Source organism: Cynocephalus volans, chromosome 8 (genome assembly GCF_027409185.1).
Source record: "Cynocephalus volans isolate mCynVol1 chromosome 8, mCynVol1.pri, whole genome shotgun sequence".
Taxonomy (NCBI): domain Eukaryota; kingdom Metazoa; phylum Chordata; class Mammalia; order Dermoptera; family Cynocephalidae; genus Cynocephalus; species Cynocephalus volans.
This window is the reverse complement of record NC_084467.1, coordinates 75,048,064-75,068,219: the sequence shown is the minus strand read 5'-3', so window position 1 is coordinate 75,068,219 and position 20,156 is coordinate 75,048,064. Positions and strand designations below refer to the sequence as shown.

General features: G+C 36.7%; 1 protein-coding gene across 1 annotated transcript in view; it reads left to right on the top strand.

Moving 5' to 3' along the window:
* The window catches only part of COL24A1 (collagen type XXIV alpha 1 chain), a 354,783-nt gene extending 334,920 nt beyond the window's left edge, over positions 1 to 19,863 (top strand). Inside the window, exons 55-59 of the mRNA XM_063105785.1 lie at positions 7,532 to 7,597; positions 8,212 to 8,380; positions 12,760 to 12,869; positions 15,328 to 15,543; positions 19,717 to 19,863. Of these exons, the coding sequence (XP_062961855.1) occupies positions 7,532 to 7,597; positions 8,212 to 8,380; positions 12,760 to 12,869; positions 15,328 to 15,543; positions 19,717 to 19,863 (708 nt within the window). The remainder of the gene's footprint in view (positions 1 to 7,531; positions 7,598 to 8,211; positions 8,381 to 12,759; positions 12,870 to 15,327; positions 15,544 to 19,716) is intronic.
* Positions 19,864 to 20,156: the final 293 nt, after the last annotated feature.

Here is a 20,156-nt window from a genome sequence, read left to right as displayed (position 1 = left end):
GAAGTCCTTTCAGTAATTATTTAGCAATTATCTCAAACTATGAGTTATAATTTATTCATCAAGGAATCATAAGACCAATTTAGTGAGTCTCATTCAGCATTCTTTTGAAATAAAATAAAATGAAATAGAATAGAAAAAAATACAGGGAGTAACTGCTTAATAGGTGAAGGGTTTCTTTTTGGGGTGATTAAAATGTTCTGAAATTAGATAGTGATAATGGTTGCACAACATTGTGAATCTACTAAAAACAACTGAATTGTACTTTTTAAAATGGTTAAAATAGGGAATTTTATGTTATGTGAATTTTACTTCAGTAAAAAAGCATTTAAAAAATCAGTACAACATAACTAGTAAGAATAAATGATTTTGTGACTTTTTTTCAGTTAAATATGTATATGTTTATGTGAACTTTGTCATGATAAAAAAATACATTTCTTACTGCGGGTCAAGATAAGAAAAGTCTGAAAACTTCTGATCCAGTCCATTCCCCTCTTTTTAAGTCCTACAGAACTAACATAACTTGCTCAAGTTCCTAAAGTAGTACTGCTAAAAGGAAATGCTTCAGGAAAAGGAATATATATTGATGGTGATATGGGTTTTTTTAAAACTTTATATTTTTTAATTCAACATGTTTATGGGGTAGATTGTGTTGTTTTAACACATGCATATATTGTATAATGATCCACTCAGAAATAGCATATTCCTCACCTAAACATTTATCATTTCTTTGTGGTAATAATATTCAAGATCCTCTTTTCTAGCTATATTGAAATATATTATTAGCTATAGTCACCTTGGAACACCAAAACTTATTCATCCTATCTCACTGTAACTTTGTACCTGTTGACCAAGCTCTCTTCATCCACCCTTGATGGTGATTTTGAATGTGGAGATAGGGTAATAACCAGACTTCGGTGTATATGGTAAGGTCTTTAGAAACAAAGAAATTTACAACAAGATGTCAAAGTTAACCAAAAATGATTGATGGGATAAAGAGAAGAACAAGGTGGGTATGTGTGTCTGTATTTGGTCTAAGGGGTGGAAACAATGATCATTCAAAATTATTAAATGAGATAAGGAATTTTCAACTGATTTATTCCAATCAATGGATCAAACTGTGGGACCTGAATTGGTGAATTGAGAGGTGGCAGCTGCTGGTATTGTCCTGGTTCCCTAAAACCAGCAAATACTTCCACCATGGAGAGAGGAATGACCTGAAATCAGTTCCTATCCCATCAATATTTTCACCGTCCAGTGATCTTGAGACTTCAGAAGCCTGAATATATCTGAAATAACTAAAAATATTTGTCTATTGTACCCAACCTCTGGGCTTCCTCAGGGACAGTTTCTATTGATTGTTTTTTTTCCCCTGTACTCATATATGGGGGCCATACTTTCATGTTTCTTTGCATGTCTTATAATATTTTTGTTGAAAACTAGACATTTTAATACAGTGTGTCATCTCTGGAAATCAGATTCTTTTACCCAACCTACATTTGCAGTTGTTGCTATTTATTGTTTGTTTAGTGACTTTTCTGAATTCTGTAAAGTGTATATTCTTTGACATGTATGAGCACTGAAGTCTCTGCTCAGTTTAATGGTCAGCTAATTTCCTTAAGAGATTTCCCCAAAGGTCAGAACCAATAATATCTCAGTTTTTACCAGGGGTGTGGGTGTCTGTGTGCATGTTGGGGCACCCCTTCAATGCTCAGCCAGGCAATTGACACCTATGTCTTAGCCTTCACTTTCTGCTGTAATGAGGCCTCAAGGTCAGCCAGAGGAGAGAGCTTACAGCCTTCTCAGGTTTTTCTTGAGCATGCACACAGCCATATACATTCACATGGATTTCTAGATTCCCAGGGATATGTCAGAGCTTTTCAAAGTCTCTATGGACATCTCATTCCCCAGCTTTTCCTTGTAAGCTTTTCAGTTAGTCTACTGTTTGCTCTATCTGTTTTTTACTGCTTCGGGCAACCACAGAGTTAAACAATTCCCTCTAAATGTTTTTGTAAAATGCTCCCAGAGAAAATGCTTTTTGCATTGGATGACCTCTGAATCAGGTAAATTACAGACAGCCTTGCAAGTGGTATCTTCCAGGGAACCACCAGACAATTCCCTGGAAATGAGACTGTGAAGCAAGTCTAACCGCATTCTGTTCCCTCCTATGGCTATCAGGCTGCTGGTTTTCACTGTTTCACTGTGACTGCAGGCTGTTGGTTTGTCAAAGGACAAAATTACAACAAATTTAGTTCAAATGTCTAATCAGCTTTTATTTGTAATTCTAGAATCACACACCTCATTCTATGAAATAGAAATAAAATATAATGAGTGTTCCAGTGAACTGAGCATAGGAAGCTGGCTTTATAGACAGACAAGGGCTGAAGAAGAAAAAACAGAGAGAAAGAAAAGTGGACTGTTCATTCAAATTTACTTTCTCTAGAGGGGTAAAACAGAGGAGACTTCCTTATTAATTGACTCATGTTGAATGGAATCTCCTGGGTTTTTTGGAAAACTGACCTGTTTCAAGGTCCAACTTGATTACAAATGGCACTTAGTACATTGACTCCATTCCAATTTGGTCTAACTTCTGGGGCCTAGTGAAGGAGGCTGGTCTAAAACATTGGCCCTCCATAAACTTTACAAGTTTTCAAGGCTACTGCAGAGCTAGTAAGAGTGCTCTTACCAAGAGTCAGCTTTTTCTTAAGTAAATGCTCCTCAAGGACTTTTTTAATATTCATAATTCTAAAAATCTTGGTGACAATTTTTGCCAGTTTTCTCATTGCTTTTATAGGAGAGAAAATTCTGAGAGGTCATTACTCCACCATTTTTGCTGTCTCCTAAGTCTCTAATCTTAAGTACACATCTTTTTTAATATTCTAAGTGATGAAATGGAAAAACATAGAAAGCACTTTTGCTACACACTGAAGTACAGTGGTTGTCTTAAATAAAAGCACTGTCCACCTGTTTGGGTTGCAAACTGAACTAGCTGCTTTTATCATAGAACACCATTTTTACTTGCAGACTACCAGTGTTACTAAGACATGAGTATTTACCAGATATTTTTTTGAAAATGAATGAAGTGAGGCTGTCATTTCAAGGAAAACAACTGACACAATTTGATGCCATTGATAAATTTTAAGTTTTCAAGTAAAAATAAGAATTGGAGAAAACTTGTATCTGTCACTGTGAATTTGACAGCTTCCCAGTTTTTCTGATGAGATTGACGATAGTGTTAACAAATGTAATTTTTGATATGAAATAATGTCAGTGTTTGGAAGATGTACATAATTCCATGAACTAATATTTTCTGAATGATCGATTCATGATATTAACAAAAGCATGCATAGGTAAAAGACCCTGTCAAAGTTTAAGAGAGACCAATAGATTTTAATATAAAAGAGTACAGGAAGTTTATTGATATGGTCTCAGTCTTCACATTGCAACTAACCCTTAAGAAACTACAACTTCTCAAGTTTTGGTAGTCAAAGAAGAATATCCATAGTTATCTGAAAATGCTGGTAAAATACTCTTTTTCCAACTGCATATCTCCATGAGGCCATATTTTCTTCATATATTTCAACTGAAGTAGCATATCACAACCGATTGAGTACAGAAGCAAATATGAAAATTTAGCTCTCATCTAGCAATCGAGACGTTAGGGATACATACAAAAGTATAAAGCAGTGCCACCCTTCTTGTTAATTTTTTGTTTTGGAAAATACAGTTATTTTTCATAAAAATATTTTATTTCTATTACCATATAATGAGTTTGCTATTATTTTAAAGAAATTAACACATAAATAGTTTCAAATGTATGTTTTGATATTTACTGTGGTAAATATCAAAAGTAATAATTCACATAAACAAAAGTTGTTTAAGGCCTTTGATATTTGAAACTGCAAAAGGGTCCTGATTATGAAGAGTTTGAGAACTGCTATGCTAGGTTTTCTATTTTTTTTGTCTGCTTGTGTTATTTCAAACAGCCCATCTTCAAGTTCAGAGGTTCTCTCTTCAACCTCGACAAGCCTGCTGGTTAAACTCTCCGTTGTGTTTTTTATTTCGCTGAATAACTTCTTCAGTTCAGCAAGTTCTGCTACATTTTTCTTCAGGACATTGATTTCCTTGTACATTTCCTCTTTCAGGTCCTGTGTACTTTTCCTCATTTCATCATGATGTCTAGCTGAGTTTTCTTGTATCTCATTAAGTTTCCTTAGAATTATCACTCGAAATTCCTTGTCGGTCATTTCAAGGGCTTCTTGTTCTATAGGATCTAGAGTTTGAGATTTATTAACTTTTGGTGGTGTACTTTCTTGATTTTTGGTATTTCTGGTATCTTTTTTTTTATGTTTATTCATTGTGGCAGGGGGTTGAACAGTCCACCAGTTTGAGACTATTGACTAAGATGTTGCTGTGGTTGCCAATTTGGTATGGCTACCTCTGTGACTGCTTGGTTGGCCTCTAGTGCCTTGTGTGTGTGGTTGCCTCGGGTCTTGGGCCTCTCCAGGGAGCCACCTCTCTGGTCAGCTTGGACTCTGCTGGGCTGCTGGATCATGGGGCGGTACCACAGGGTGTGTGGTCTCTGCTGAGCTTCCACTTCCCGTGCAGGACTTCTCCCTGTTCCGTGCGCTCTGGCCCGGGCTATTGGATCATGCAGTGGCGACCCCACAGGGTGTGTGGTTTCTGTCAAGTCTCCGCCTCCCTAGTCAGATGTCTCCCCGCTCTGTGCACACTGGGCTGGGCTGGAATGTGTCTTCTGCAACCCTCGTCTATCAGCTGGGCCTTCAAGACCCTGCTCGGCACCGCCTCGCCCAGGAAGTCTACCAGGTTTCCACTAGGTGCAGACGACTGGTCGCTCTGGGTGCCTTTGTAGCACTGTGTAGATCTTTCTCAGGACTTATCACCTTCCTCCTGGTATCGCGGTTATTTGTGTACTTGTCTTATCTCCCACACCAGAGCGTGAGCTCCTTGGGGGAGGAGCCAGCAGCACACAGTTCACCTTTGAATCCCCCCAGTGCAGACCGAGTCCGGTGTCCGCCCACAGTCAGCTCTCTGGCAGGTTCAAGTGAACTTGGGAACTCTCAGACCACATTATTCCTAACCAGAAATCGGTTAGGCGTTTTTTCGAACTGGTGGCCGCAGAGATGGTATCTGCCTCCCGGTAACAGGAAGTTTACTGGGGGCCGGAGCCCAGGGTGTGGTGGAGTGACAGTCGGCCCAGCCCTCCAACGCTGGCCAGGGACACCCCACGCCACCAACCCCACCAGAGAACTGTGGAGGGAGAGGGAGGGGAAGCCGGCCCACAGGCCCCGGGAAGCCCCGCACCGGGGCAAGCAAGTGGGAAGGCTCAGTGAGGAGCCGAGCCGGGCAAGGAGGACAGGCTTGGCCGACCTGGGCCAGAGCCGCCACCTGAGAAAATGGAGGCAGCCCTGGGACCGGTTAGTGGCCCGGTGGGGCAGGCGGAAGCCAGGCAAGCATCCGCCCCACCAAGCAGGGCCGGGCCGGGGGTCATTCACGGGGCTGTGCCAGGTCGGACAGCTCCCTCTCTGCCTCTGCGTCGTTGCCGTCCCCGTCCTCGGCCGCCGCCACCTCCGGCTGCTCACTTGGTCCCGCAGCACGGCTCGGGCACTCCCAGGAATCTTCTTTTATGCTGGCCTGAAACCTCAAATCCTGAATAGGGCAGCTGGCCGCCTTCAGTGTGGCCCCGGCCTCCAGGATCCTGGCAGTGTCAACAGCAGCCCCGGTGCTGTGTTCCCTGTTTAGAGACTCGCTTTTGCAGCTAAGAAACAGTTCTTTTCCTGCTCCATACTTCAAAGCTGTTGCCTGTAAATGAGGCAGCCTCTCCTGCCAAGGGCAAAGTGGCGGTCAGCCCCCACGACCGGCCACCAGCAGCGGTCCTCCCTTAAGAGACAGCAAGAGGAAGGTCCACAAGTTTCCCGGCTGCCTAAGGCCCAGTGGCCGCCTTTTCCACCTCAGCTACTCCGCACCAACCGCCGCAGCCACCGCCATCTTAGGATCCCCCCAAGGCTGGTTTCTAGGTTTTCTAATTAAAGCCCTAATCACCAACAAGGTGCCAAATTGAAAGTGTAAAAGTGGCTATTGTTTAGCACTTAATTCAGTTTCCCATGTTTAGTATCAACATTTTTGTGTGGCCCATATCCAGAGTTTGCTCATTCATGCAAGGAAGATGGCCAGAATTATTTAATCCACAGAGACCATTTTAGGCTAACACTTTCTGCTTCGTACATAGGCCATGCTCCTTCTATCTTGTGGCTTTTGTACACGGTTGTTACTTCTGCCTGAAAGCTCCCCTACCTCCTCTTTTAATATTTCTTATTTATTCTTCAGATCTCAAGCTCAAATCTTACTACCTCAGGAAAGCCTTGCTTGACCTAACCATTCCAACCCTTTACATCCTCCAGATTTGATTGACTCCCTAATTTCTTTCACAGGTTCATGCACTTTTCTTCCATAGCACATACTACAATTTCTAGTTATGTATTTTTGAGAGGATTTGATTAATGACTATCTCCCCTCTAAATTTAAGTTCCACAAGGGAAAGCTTCTTTGTTGCTTACCATTTTATCCTCAGTATGTATCACAGGGTTTGGCAGTATATATATATGCAGAATGAGTCAATTCTTTTCCAATATGAAAACCACATGTTGAGGCAAGGAAGAGTGCATTTTATTGATTGTTTCATCATTTTAAATAGTTTTTCAAATTACTAGTCATAAGTTATGAGAAATCTGTTGAAAACAGTCTCTCTAGTATGAACCTCTAAGTAAAAAGGTATCTTAGTAGTACAAGAAAGAAAGATTCTGAAAGAAATTATATTGCTTAATTCACTTAGTTAGATGAGATTTTCCAGAACCTTCTCTCAACTCACTCTTCTTAGTTTCCAAGCTCATTTAAAAAAAAAAAAATTGCAAAAAGACTTTCACTAATGGTTATGCTGAGTCTTTCTCTAAAAATATCTGTTATTAAATGCAGGAGGAGGTTGGATTTATGCTGTATTATTTCTTTTGGGACTAATGGTACATTTTCCAACTTCAGAAATTGTTTTTAAGACCGCAGAAGTATCAGATTAAGCTAATGTGGTGACTACCTCAGAACAGTAGTATTTTATTCTGTTTTGCTTCCAAGAATGTAACTGTTAAAAATTACTACAGTTATTTATTCTTCACTTTACAATTTATTAACTGAAGGGATCATATTTCATTCTTCTTCCATTTTAGTAATTTGGTGTATATGTTTTCTGCAGCAGAGAGAAATAGTTTTTCATTTGAGGGCTCTAGACTTCGGTTCTGTTTTAATTAGGAGACCTTCAAGATTTGGATGAGGGCAGCATATTGTCCTTTCAGATAGCTGGGCAATATTTGCAAGATCTCTCTAACCATAAAAGTCACAAACCCCTTTTAGATAATGAGTCTAATAGACTTTAACAGCAGTGCTTTCAGAATTTACAGCCTTTACTTTAGAGCAGCTCAGTGTTGATCTTATTGCTGATCTCAAATGGTTTTGTTTTACACAGAAACAAATGGATATAAATGCTGCTATTCAAGCTTTGATTGAATCAAATGCTGCCCTACAGATGGAGGTAATATATCTGGCTTTATTTATGTTGGCACTCTCAATATACAAATTAAACAGAGAATTTTTTGTAGACCAAAATGTGGCTTTCTCTCAAAGATTGTATCTAAAACAGATTGAAAATATGAAACCATTTTCAAGAACAAAGTAAGTGACTGCAGTATAATTAAAAAGAAATATATGCATAGGATATTTTATAAGGAAAACATTTAAAACAAAAATGTTATTTTGTAAAGGATTTATTTGTAAGGAATTTGGTACTATTGAAGAGAGTAGTTAATAAAGTTAGCCATGTTTCCTAAAATAGGATCAATCTATCATTCCTACTCTTTTATCTTATTTAAATTCTAATTATCAATGTATAATTTTTTAATGACATTATATAGTAGGCATAGTAATTCTTTAAGTCCACGACAGCCTGAAAACCAAACTCTCAAGTGTGAATTTAATTTCTTATTTAGGATCAAGCTTAATAACATATGCCTATGCTTAAATACAAACTGTTCTTTACATCCTACTCCCAACTTGGTACACACAATAGGAATCCATTTTTCTTCTGCTTTGATCTGTTTTGGTTATTAGAGGTTTTTTGCTTATATGATCCTTATGATGACTTGGCAGAGCTACCAGAATACTGAAGTGACTTTGATCGACCACAGTGCAGAGATATTCAAAACTCTGCACTACCTTAGCAATTTACTGCACAGCATCAAGAATCCTCTTGGCACACGAGATAACCCAGCACGAATCTGCAAAGATTTACTTAACTGTGAACACAAAGTATCAGATGGTAAGTTCTTAGTTTCCTCAAACTCTGATGTCTGATTTCATTTAATCATTTCGGTGTGTTTGAAATTTGTAGTACATTTGTTCCAAATCTTAGTCATTTTGATAAAACCCTGGCAGAAGCCATTTTAATGTCATCAAGAATAGAATGCTCTTAGAAGACATGCTTTTGATGTTACCCAAACCCTAGCTATGTCATTTGCTTATACTTTGTCCCTGGAAGATAGCACATTCATGTTAAAAATTAAAATAGGTAGAATTGACCTTTGGGTTGACAGACAGGAGCACCTGTCAGAACTTTGTAATTCAGGACCACCAAAGTTAACAACATAAAGAAAGATATCATAGAGATCCCACTACCATACTCCCTAAGAGTATAGTTTTTACACTAAATGGAATTTAAATGCTCCATTCTAGAATCAGCAACCATGGAGTTGTTTGTCATTTTGAAAGTTTCTTATTCCTACACAGATACCCAAAATTCATTAACCAGAGACACAAGAATGAATTTAGAGTAGAGCTATCATGGAAAGTTTTTAAACTGAGAGGAACAATCATCAGTTAAATGAGAGAAACCTTGTCTGCTACAATATGTCATCTTATTTTAATTTCTATTTTGTTTATGGTCAGCTGTACAATCAATATTATATCATTTTTTGCTAAAAACTCTAGGCCCAACACAATGACATATAGGCTGATTTGAAAAAAACTATGTTATGTCATTCAGTAGGGTGAATAATAGTTCTTATTTTAATTTTATGTGTACACACACACACATATTCTTGTCCAAAACATCTGCTTCCATTCTAGAAGTGCAATAAAAATATTCATTTTATTTACATTAATAAAATACTTAACTTAGATATTTCCTGCCCTAGGTTAACATAAAAACTAATATTTATAATTGCAGCTGCCTATAATAATTGTAAGCTTCTTTCCTCTATTGAAGGGCATAAAAGTGTAATTCTATAGAATTGACAGAAAATTTTTGTAAGAAATACAAAAATCAGTCTGAAATCTAATCAAAGTCTGCCTTCCTTATATGAGAAATGGCTAAGTGATGTAGATTGTGGAATATCAGGTCTTTACACCCCAAAATAGGAGATGATAAGCACTACAGAGAAAAACAAAATAGCAGGGAAGGGGGATATGCTAGAAAGTGGAGTGGAGGGTGCAGTTTTAAACAGAATGGTCAGATAAGGCATCTCTGAGAAGTTGACATTTGGGTAATAGCAGAATGCAGTAAGAGAACAAGCTACAGGAAATCTAGGGAAAGAGCTTTCTGAACAGAAAGAACAAAGCAAAAGTCCTGAGCCTGGGAGTGTACCTAGAATGTTCCAGGATTTTCAAGAAGGCCAGTTGACGAGAAGAGATTGCATAAGGGGGACAGTGGTAGGAAATCAAGTCAGAAATATATCAAGAAGCCATAATATATAGGACTCTCTAGAATACTCAAAAGTTTCCAGCTTTTACTCTGAATAAGATGGGAAGCCATTGGAAATTTTTGAGCAAAGGAATGACATAATTTGAATTAGATTTTGAAAATGTTACTCTGGCTGATATGTTACAAATATAATGAGGAGGGCAAGAGTAGAAGTAGGGAAACTGCTGAGAAGGCTATTGAAATAATTCAGGAGAGATGATGAAAGGTTGGACTAGAGCTGATCACAGGGAAAGTGGTATGAAATGGTCATATTTATGGACATTCTTTAAGTTACAGCCAACAATTTTTGTTGGTAGATTAGATGTGGGCTATGAGAGAAATCAAAAGGTAAAGGATGACTCTGTTTTTTACTATAGAAGGATAAGGTTGCTGTTGATAGATATGGAGACTTCAGGAGAAGAAAATTTGGAGAAAAGATGAGGAGTTCAGTTTGGATATATTTAGTTTGAGATGTTTGTTAGACATTCAAGTAAGAATGCCAAATAGGTAGCTGGCTATTCAAGTTCAAGGTCAAGAGAGAGGTCCTGGCTAGAGGTAAAAATTATGTAGTCATTCACAAATAAATGGTATCTGATGCCTTGAGACTGTTTAATCCTAAATAGTAGGTAAAGAAAGAAAAGAGAAGAGGTCTAAAAACTGTGCCCAAGGGCTCTCTAATGCTTAGAGATCTGGGAGATGAGGGGAGCTCGCAAAGAATACTAAGAAGCAGCTATCACTGAGATAGGAGGAAAACTAGACGAATGTGGTGTCCTGGAAATCAAGCAAAGAAAATGTTTACCAGAGTAGGAGTAAGAGATTAACTGGGTTAATGTCAAATAAGATGAAGACTAAGAAAGGCTATTGGATTTAGGAATGCAGGGATCATTGATGTTCTTCACCAAGAGCAGTTTAGAGGAAAAGGAGTAGTTAAAACCCTATCAGATTTTATGAGAAAATGATGGAGCTAGGGACTTTACACTTCTGGTAATGAAGTATGTAATTTAAATTACCTGGCTAAATTGACTTTTTTTTTTTTAAGTTAAAAGCATAAAATGTTAACAAAGTAGTGAGGAACTTTCAAACCAAGATTTTGAAAAAGACAGCAGAGAAATGAACCCAACGCTTGGAGCTACTTTTGCCCTGGGTATGTTGAGAAGCTGAGTAATACTTCTGATGGCTTCATGGTGCTAGGGGTCAAAAATTGGAATCCATGGCCCACCAAAGGTGGGGACTAAGGATCTCAAAGGGCTGTACTCTAGGAGTAACTAAACTGGAAGAAAACAGGCATTCATACAGACCATAACCTCACTTCACATCATCTAGATAGCTCAGAAAATCTCAAACTTTAAACGGATTAAAGTGGTTCCAGACTGCTGGTATCCCACATACCTGGCAGAAACAAACAAAAATCATCTATAAAATATAACATCATCCTAGGGCTCAAATTATTTCCACAAATCATTTTACAAATACAATGCCCAGCACATAATCAATGATAACCAGGCACACAAGTTGACAAAACACAGTAAATGAGAACTGACAGAAATAGCAGACAACAGAAGCAGACTTGAAAGAGAGAATAAGAAAGGCAGAATTTATATCTGTCAGTACAATGCACAAGATAAGTCTTACGTAAGAACACAGTTTATTCATAATAATAAGAAGGATTAATAATAAGGGAAAATATATGTGTACAAGTACAAGAGGACTTCAAAAAGTTCATGGACAGATTCATATCATCTTTTAATTCTTTTTTCCACAAATCTTTGAAGTACCCTCATAGAGATAGATGGGTAGATGTGGTAGGGGGAACTTATGTAGTTTTCTTTAGATTTCTTCAGTTGTCTCAGTGAAATCGAAAGGGTATCAGTCAAGAATAAGAGTGAAGGAATAGTTAACTAGGAGAGTGACAGAGGGAATGAACTAGAAAAACATAGTATTACTGACTAGCAATTTTATAGTCTAGCACCTTTACAGACATATTTGAATTTAAAGTGAGGCCAGTCAGCATAGTTGTGTTTTTCTTTATCCACATTTATCTGTGTAAGTGCAGGCACAGATCAGACAGAAAATTGAATTTACCTAGGGTTGGGGTTTTTAAGACAAGTACAGTGAAGTGAGGCAGGGCAACAGTGTTAAGGAGATTTCTAAGGAAATGATTATAGTAAAGGACTGTGGGCTTTAAGCTGGATGCAAAGGGAAGTGAGCACATGATCATGAGGGACAATGAGAAAGTGGTTGTGTCAGTGGATAATAGGTCCTGATGAGATCAAAGAATTATTATTGTCAGGACACTAGAGGGGTGAGCTGAAAGCGATGAACTTACCTTTTCCACCAATTATCTTGTACCCTCCTCCTACCCTCGTACGTTAACTTCCAAGGCCATCCCCTAGCCTTGTTATTACCTACAACTGCATCTCCTCCATACATTCACCTCTCTTCTCTTTCCAGCTTACAAAAAATGTTTTATTTTTATTTTAATTATCAATATTACACATAAAGATAAATTTTTTCTTAGAGCGATTGAAGTTGTTTCCATTTTAAAACAAAATATTCATTTTAAACTCTGTAATGATGTAGAACATAAGTACATACTTGTATGCTATGTGAACTCCAACTTTTAACTGTGTAACTTCAGACAATTCATTTTTAGTTGATGAGCTCATCCTACCTGTAGAATGAAGCAATAAATTAGGCTGTCTTATCATTTTGATTAAAATTATGAAATGCCCTTAAATTGATAGGTATGTGAAAAATACAGCATTTTAAGTATCATTTTTACATAATGCATACTGTTTTCATTCATTCACTATATGTAAGTATATTTATAATCTTCTAAGTTTTTTAACAGGTAAGACTATGAAAATATATATTTAAAGTATGATGATTATTTGTAAGAATGGTTCGAATATACTTTGACATGGCATTTAAATAACTTTTATTTTACCATAAATTAATAGGAAAATACTGGATTGATCCAAATCTCGGATGTCCTTCAGATGCCATAGAAGTTTTCTGCAATTTCAGCGCTGGTGGCCAGACATGTTTATCTCCTGTTTCTGTGACAAAGGTATGTATTGAATTTTAGAAGATATCTTAATATGTTGCACAACACCATTGAACAATGATTTTCAAAATTCTGTCACTTTAAATAATTATGAATTTTAAGAATGAAAGCATCCACATTTTAAAAAAATGAAAGAATGAATGAAAGCAAGGAATCATTATCATTTAGAGAAATAATTTTTATGTTTTTAAAAAATAGTTAATCATAGTAAATTTCGGCATTTTGATTGTGTATTTTTATGAATGTCTTAGATTGGCTTACTGTATTGATTGTGTTTTTTAAATTCTTTTAAAAATTATGCAACATATCTTATGTTTTATGCATACACATACATTAGAAAATCCCTAAACAGCTGCAGTGTTTGTAATCAGTAATCAGTTACCTAAAGTTTTGCTGAAAATTATATCATCATCATTAAAAGAAGTTTGCTACAGAAGCATGCTATTTTTGGTGATTGGGTTCACAATAACCTCCCTTAAACATCTACCGCATACGATTTAAAACTTATATAATTCTATAAACCAAATGTTTAGATTGAATGCAAGTTAATTTGGTATAACACTGGGTGTTATAACAACTATTTATAAAAACCTAAAGCCTAGTTTCACCTGTGACATATGTTAAAACCAAAACTGCATTTCTTTTTCTGTTCAATCAGCTTGGGATATTATCAACAATTTATTTCTCATTGACAAAGAACTGATACATGTGTCTATTGTGTGTTTTGTCCATCATACAAAAGCAGCAGCTAAAATGTACAGTCTCTTTAGCTGCTTATTATTGAACTGCCCTCTTCTCCTAAAACATCTCTCTTCATCAATGAGTATTTCATCAATTCATCTCAAAAGGCATTCACACCATTATTACACATAAAACAGAGGAGGGAAGGATTCTTCTATCCCTAGGGAAACGATGCACCTCTAATTAAGAGCAGCTTGATGGTCCTACTTCTAAAATATCTGTGTGATCATCCTCACTCTCCCGGAAATTAGCCCAGGATTTTTATTTGGATCACCATAGAAGGAAATGGGTTGGGGCTGGGAGGAGTTGTGCAAAGGAGATAGGAGCAGTGAGGGAGCTGCACTCCAGTTCTTTCCATGACTAAACCAATACTCCAATTTCTCCAATTTCCTATCAGTAAACTCAACCTCGGGTAAACGGGGAAGGTAATGGTAAGAACAGTGGGCTTGGAATCAGAGACCAGGTTCTAGTGCTACTCCTCTGCTAACCTGGGGAAATGAAACTGCGAGCCACCAGAGGGCCTGCTCTGTGCCAGGCACTATACGAAGTAAATTACATTTCTGACTTCTAATCTTCATAGTATCCCCCTCAGTTGATGTTATACCCCACTTTACCAACAAGAAAACTAAGCTCAGAAAGAAATATTTCACGAGTTTCCAATTCTGATCTATAAAATGAAGGAATTGAATTACTTAAACTTCCTTATTATTATCCTTCTATGTTTTCATCCGTATGCCCTTCTTTTGCCTTTCCTCTCTTTTCTTGGGGTTTTTCTTTTTTTGTTGTTTTATTTATTTTTTTTCTCCTCCATTACTTCATAACTGATATTTTTCTAATTTTATGTTTGGAGATTAGTAAAAATTCCTCTGTAAGAACCATTTTTATTCACTTACATTATGGCCATACCCCTGCTTAAATAATGCTAAAATAATAATAATAATGACTAGAGCTGTAGAAAAATCTATTTTCCTCTCCAAGTCTAGAAAATGTGCAGTCAACCCTCCTAATTCCAATTTTGCCCTATATTGTTCACTTGATTAGTTGATACTTGTTCATGAATTGACTCATTCATTCAATAAACATTTATTAATGACTGGCTATGATATGAATGAAACTGCATTAGGGGCTGGCAGCACAAAGAATAATATTCTGTTCTTGCTCTTAAAGGTTCCCATAGTTAAAATTACTCAACCAAGTTATTATTACAACTTGTAACTTGTCTTTGGAAACTTATGCAAGAAATCTCAAATGAAAGCATAGAATTTCAGATTTTTGTGAAAAAAAAATTATTAAAGCATTAACCAAAAACAAATTATTGCTGAATTTTAGGTAACATTATAAAAATTATATTTATTTTTTTATTATATGCAGTAGCCTAATGGGATAATACAGCCAGTTCATACAGGCTCACAAGAGCCTACTGGTAACATCTCTTCCCAACTCCACATTCGGTGACATCACCTTGGTATCCTGAAATCAGCCGTAGTGGGAATATTTCCACCATGGAAATCAGAAAATGCTATAAATCAGTGATTTCTCCCACCCCCCAAAAGCCAGTGGTTAAACATTTACTAGCACACCACTGACTAGCACTTAAATTCCAAAGGATTAGGAAGGTTGCCTCAAGGTTGTCTTTTAAGGACTTTCCTCGGGTTTCCCCAAACTATAAGTTTCTGAATTGCCACATCTTATAACCTGCATATTGTTTCTATGACATTAGTTGGAGTTCGGAATTGGGAAAGTCCAGATGAATTTCCTTCATTTACTGAGCTCGGAAGCCACCCATATCATCACCATTCACTGTCTCAACACCCCAAGGTGGACAAGTGCACAAACAAGCGGCCCAGGATTGCTTATTGGTTTCAAGGGATGGAATGGTCAGATTTTTGAAGAAAATACTCCACTCGAACCTAAAGTGCTTTCAAATGACTGCAAGGTAAGAAAATGGCACTTTTAGAATTGTTCAATATGACTAACTTAAAATTGATAAAACTATAAAATGAGAATAATGAGAGTGTGACATCAATTATAAACTACAGAACTGTAGTAAGTTTTCACTTGCCTGACTTTTAACCATACATTTTCCAGAATCAATCATTTTCTTACATCATATCATAAATTTAACTTTTATTCTCTACGTGAAATAATTATATCATACCCAGATGGATGGATGAATAGATATATAGATAGAGCAAGCATGTTGATAAATAGATTTCTTTCATATGTTTTCACTGCTCTGATTCTACATCTCATTACTGCTAGGAAGATAAGTTGTAGAGGCAAGTCAGTTTTATTTCATTTTGTCAGTCCCTATACCTGAGACCAAATATGGGTATAATTATAGATTGACTGGCCCTACTTGTCAACATTTAAATTGCAACCCATTTTTTCCTGTTAAATTTAAATAATGGATGTTGTGGAAAATCTATAATTTTAAAACATTGTTTCATTGGGTTGGTGTTGGCAAACTACAATCAACAGGCCAAGTCCGGTCTACCACCTGTTTTTGTAAATAAATATTTACGGGAACACAGCCACACTCATTAGTTTACTTGTTATCTATGTCTGTTATCACACTACATATTCCACTTATCCACGGGGAATACGTTCCAAGACCCACAGTGAATGCCTAAAAGGACAGATAGTACCAAACCCTACATATACTGTGTTTTTCCCTATACATACATATTTATTATAAAGTTTAATTTATAAATTAGGCAGAGTAAGAGATTAAAACAATAATAAAATAAAACAATTATAACAATATGCCAGTATCACTACTCTTGCACTTTGGGGCCATTATTAATTAAAGTAAGAGTTACTTGAACACAAGCATGTAATACCGCAACAGTCGATCTGATAACTGACAGCTACTAAGTGACAGCCACTCGTCACTTACTGTATACAGAGTGGTCAAGGGATGATTCACGTCCCGTGTGGTACAAAGCAGTAAGGTGTGAGATTTCATCACACTACTCAGAACAGCATACAAGTTAAAACTTATGCATTGCTCATTTCTGGAATTTCCCATGTGATGTTTTTGGACCTCAGTTGACCACAGGTGATAAACCATGGAAAGTGAAACCAAGGATGGGGGGAACTACTGTACAATGGCAGAGATGAGCTGATGGGACAGAGACTGTATGGCCCACAAAACCTAAAATATTTACTATCCAGCCCTTTAGAAAATAGTTTGCTGGCCTCTCTTACAGAGAATAGAGTTGTCCATTTTATATATATATATATATATATATCATTAATTAATTTAAATAGCTTGGTTTCCCATCTTCATGTACTGTGAAGCCCATGATTTACCATTTCTTACCATTTCTAGGGAACCTTTTGTAACATTTGAATTCCAGACGAATAGTGTTTGGGTATTTGAAAAATCATAGGCAAATGGTCAGAAGCGTATGGCTCTTAGTCTCTGTATTTGAAAAGATCATTATCACCAACAAATTTATTTAACTTTTACAGTCTTGCCCAGAAACTTTCAGTGACTCACTAGTACCTCTGAGACACAATCCACACTTATCAATTCTATTCAGTGCTTCCAACAATGCAGCCCCAACCTGCCTTTCTAGCACAGACTTTCACTGGCTCTCTACTCTAAATGATGGTCAAACTGATCTATTTATTATAATAATAATAATAATAGTAATAATAATATCAACAACAACTCCTACTACTATTTATTGGGGGGTTATTATATGGCAAGTGGCCATACATTATATACATTATTTTATTCAATCATAACAGCTGTGTAAAGAAAATATTAGTAGTCCCATTTTATAGCTAACAAAGTGAAGGCACAGACACGTTAAGTAATTTGCTCAAGATCATACCACAAGTTACTTAATTACAAATTAGTGGAGGAGCAAGAAATCAATCCCAGGTATGTACAGCTTCAAAGTCCATGCTAGGTTGGTTTTCACAACCACCACATACTTTCCCATCTGTTTTTGTTATTTTTTTGTTCTTGTTGTTCTTACCCGTGGCTTTCCTTTTCTCTGAAATGCCTTCCTTTACTCTCTAATCAAGGGAAATTTTAGGCATATTTTAAGGCCCATAAAAATTCTTAATTTTTCTTTTTTTAAATTTTTTGTATTTTTTTTTAATTCTCAATTTTTTATGAAGCTTTCCCTGACTACTCCAGTTAAAAATGAGGAATTTAGCACTCGTTATTGACATTATTTATATTGCATTTACCATATATGGTCTTATATTATAGTTATTTGTTTATGTTTCTCCTCTCTCCAACTAGATTAATAAGCTGCTAGAATTCAGAAGCCAGAACTAATTTATTCATCTTCATGTTTCCCAAGCACTATAAGAAAATTGAGGATTACATCTTATTCAATTGTGCCAAATATACTTAGTGTTCAATGAATATTGCTTAGAAGACTTAATAGATGAATCTAACAGTGTCTTACAAAAAGAATTCCAGGTCTAATTATCATACCAAGCTTATGACTTTAGACAAGTAACTTACCTTCAATGAGCTTCAATTGTCTTAGCTTTAAAAATGAATTTATAGCATATGTAATTCCCAAAATTCCTTTAAATTTTAAATTTATCATGATAATTCTATAAATGAGTGTACTAGTCCATTTCTTTTGCTTATAACAGAATACCTGAAACTGGGTAATTTACAAAGAAATGAAATATATTTCTTACAGTTTGAGAGGATGGGGAGTCTACAGTCCAGGGAGCACATCTGGTAAGGGCTTTCTTCTGCATCAATGCAGGATATCACATTGTGAGAATGGGCTGAGCAAGAGAGCTAACCTGCTCACTCTCCTTATAAAGCCATCAGAACCACACACATTACTTCAGAATGAATCAATTCGTTTACAAGGACACAGTCCTCACAATCTAAAAATCACCTCTTAAAGACCCCACCTTTAAAATACCGTAATTGGATATCCTATCCTCTTAACACTGTTACAATGGAGATCAACTTTCCAATACTTGAACTTTTGGGAGACACATTTTGACCCATAGCAGTCAGTAAGTGAGTAAACTCCTGAATAAAAAGTTCCACAAAACTAGTCAATTGTGGGCTGGCTGGTTAGTTCAGTTGGTTAGAGTGCAGCCTTATAACCCCAAGGTCATGGGTTTGGATTCGTGGGCTGGCTGGTTAGTTCAGTTGGTTAGAGTGCAGCCTTATAACCCCAAGGTCATGGGTTTGGATTCCTCTACTAACCAGCTGCAAAAAAACCCCACAAAACTATTCAGTTGTGTTTCTGTATTTTTGTCTTGTTGAATCTTAATTATAGGACATGGTATGGTACGGTTTTTGTAAGGTTTTTTTGGTGGCTGGCCAGCACAGGAATAAAAACCTGGACCTTGCTGTTATCAGCACTGCACTCTAACCGACTGAGCTAACAGGCCAGCCTTATAATATGGTTTTGTTCTTAGAATTTATCAGAAACAAAACAGCATGCAGTAATAAGAGAAATAGAAAGTCCTGAAGGGAAGTGAAGAAAGAAGGAAACTATATAAACAGAGTAACACAGAATGGAAAAAAGGAAATCTAAAAGATGATTCAACATAACTATAATTTAACCACTTCTGATTGAGGCAATTTTGGTTATGACCTGCATAAAGTACAGAGGCTGAGATAGCACTTATTCCTTTCATCCAAGAAAAATGTTCTCCCCCCCAAAAAGAACACAGAACACATGGGAATTACTCATATTAGGCATAGTGCAGCCTTTTAATTCACATCTGGTCCAGCGATCTACAGACAACAGAAACAGAAGCCTGGCCTTATCCTCTGGAAGTCAGAAATCAGAACACATAATGCATGGCTGGCCGGTTATCTCAGTTGGTTAGAATGCAACCTTATAACACCAAGGTCACAGGTTCAGATCCCCAAACTGGCCAGCTGACAAAAAAAAGGAATACATAATGCCATTACAGAGAAAGGAATAAGCCCAGGTTTCCAGTTATTAATGTTTACTATTTATTGAGCATTGTTCTAGGCACTTTCTATCCATTATCTCTAATCCTTAAAGCAAATCTATATCTTCTGTGAAGGGCATTGTCTGCTGAGAATGACTGCTACTCAAACAATTACATATCAAAGCATTTTGTTTTTTTACAGATTCAAGATGGCAGCTGGCATAAGGCAAAATTCCTTTTTCACACCCAGGACCCTAATCAACTTCCAGTGATTGAAGTACAAAAACTTCCTCATCTCAAAAGTGACCGAAAGTATTACATTGAAAGCAGTTCTGTATGCTTTCTCTAAAGTCTCTGAATTAGTTCAGAATTCATGCTGTTGGCCAGGTAATTTGCTGCAGAGGAAAAAATATAGACAGAAAGATACTATCATTGTGAAATGAATGGAATACAGCATTGGCTAAATCGTAAGAATCTCAGGAAGAAAAGACTTTCTCCTAAAAAGGAGAAAAGGCATTTTTAAAGGACTATGATTGATAAAGTATTTAATTCTTTTAAAAATTATATTGATCTGAGCTTTCTTAGAGAATTCCCTAGAACTGAACATTTATAAACACGGAATTCTTCAGGGTATCCTTTTTG